The sequence below is a fragment of the Galeopterus variegatus genome, unplaced genomic scaffold (assembly GCF_000696425.1).
Source record: "Galeopterus variegatus unplaced genomic scaffold, G_variegatus-3.0.2 Scaffold3938, whole genome shotgun sequence".
NCBI classification, from domain to species: Eukaryota; Metazoa; Chordata; class Mammalia; order Dermoptera; family Cynocephalidae; genus Galeopterus; species Galeopterus variegatus.
The window spans coordinates 190,982-192,697 of NW_007730049.1; the positions used below are offsets into that span (position 1 = coordinate 190,982).

Consider the following 1,716-nt stretch of genomic DNA (forward strand, 5'->3'; position numbering starts at 1 on the left):
ACCCATTTCTGCCATGGAGAGGAGGAGTGTCAGGAGGTGTCATTGACCTCAGGTTGGGTGACCCATGTGTCCTGCTGCAGAAAGGAAGGAGATCCTGACGGGCACCAAGTGCATCTTGGTGAAGGCTGCCCGGCGGCGCTCACAGGCCCTGGGCCCTGAGGGGTGCCACCTGCTGGCGCCCGCGACAGAGCACAGTAGCCTGTCCCTGCACTCGCTGAGTGAGGCTGAGGATGCACAGCCACCAGGCCCGCTGGCCTGCAAGCGACCACCCAGCCCCATGCTGCAGCACACTGCCAGGGAGGACAACCTGTCCAGCAGCACAGGCGAGGCCCCATCCCAAGCAGTCGAGCATCGCAGTGATGGCCCCAGGCCCTGGCCGCGTGGCCAGAAGAAAAGCCTGGGCAAGAAAAGGGAGGAGTCGCTGGAGGCGAAGAGGAGGAAGCGGAGGTCCCGGTCCTTCGAGGTCATGGGGCAAGGGGTGAGGCAAGGTGCCAGGGGTGGGATGTCTGGGCCCCTTCATTGGGGGTAGGGACCTGAGGGCCCCTCCAGCCCTACACCGAACCCAGAGGCACCACCCTCAACAATGGCTCTATCCCCAAGCTGGTGTAGGAGCCAGGGAAGAGATTCCTGCAGTAGATCCCTGTGCTGTTCTTGGCCTCACCTCACTGTTCTCCAACCAACACAGCTCTCCCGCCCCAAGACACACCTCCTGGGGCCCTGTCCCACGGAGGGCATGTCGGACCACAGGATGCCAGTGTGTGGCCACCCAGCCCCTGGCATCCGGCATCTGGGAAAGATCACGCTGCCTTTGGCCAAAGTCAGGTTCCCTCCGAGCCAGAACACGGGTCAGTACCAGCAAGGGAGGGAATGGGGAAGGGGAGGCCCTGGCCAGCCCAGGGAGCAGAATGGTGGAGCTCCCTGCCCCCATGGCTGCCCTTTGCTGGAAGTATGGCTCTTGCAGAATATTCATGAGACTGGCATCTTGGGTTGTGCCCCTAGGGAGTTCACGGCCCCTGGGTGATGGGAAAACGGATGGGAGGCATCGCTAAACCACTGATCCTGGCCCCTCCCCTGTTGCAGGCCCTGGGGACCCTTCGCGCCCTGCTATTCCCCCCAACCCAGCTGGCACTTCCCCACGGGTTACTCGTGGGCCCCACCTGCCCCACGGTACAAGCACCCATGGCAAAGATGGACGCATCCGGCATAACTGAGGGGCCCTGCCTGGAACCAGCTCTCCTGCCCACAAGACTAAACAGGGTGTAGCAGGGAATGGGAGATCGAGGCTGGGCATGTGGGGGTGACCTGGGAGCTGGGGTTCGGGATCTCAGAAGGCTGGGCCTTCCGAGACCCAGGAACTATGGGGTTGTCGGCCCAACCCTTCCATGCTTTCAGTGCCACCGGGGAAGGGAGGTGAGGCCAGGAGGCGTGGCTGGGATGGCCGGGTCCGTGGCATCCCAGCCCTGGACAGATGCTGTTGCCAAAACCCCGTGCAGATCTGTTGCCAGTCTCAGCCTTGGAACTGGGGGAGAGGAGCTGTTAGTGAGATGGGGCTCCTGGGCCCACACCAGGTCAAGGGCACCCTGGATGTCTGGGGAAGGGGTCAACAGGCATTTCACATATTATAGCTGGGGGTAGGGGAGGGAACCTGGTTTTGTTACTTGGCAGTGGCTTTTCCCCCCCTTTTTAACAATAAAATCCCATTTGGGTCTTGACGGT

The 1,716-nt window shown here is 62.0% G+C and overlaps 1 protein-coding gene across 1 annotated transcript in view; it reads left to right on the forward strand.

Moving 5' to 3' along the window:
* Positions 1–1,239, forward strand: part of KIF19 (kinesin family member 19) — a 27,152-nt gene extending 25,913 nt beyond the window's left edge. Inside the window, exons 16-18 of the mRNA XM_008586329.1 lie at positions 81–478; positions 686–845; positions 1,081–1,239. Coding sequence (XP_008584551.1) covers positions 81–478; positions 686–845; positions 1,081–1,211 — 689 coding nt within the window. The 3' untranslated portion in view covers positions 1,212–1,239. The remainder of the gene's footprint in view (positions 1–80; positions 479–685; positions 846–1,080) is intronic.
* Positions 1,240–1,716: the final 477 nt, after the last annotated feature.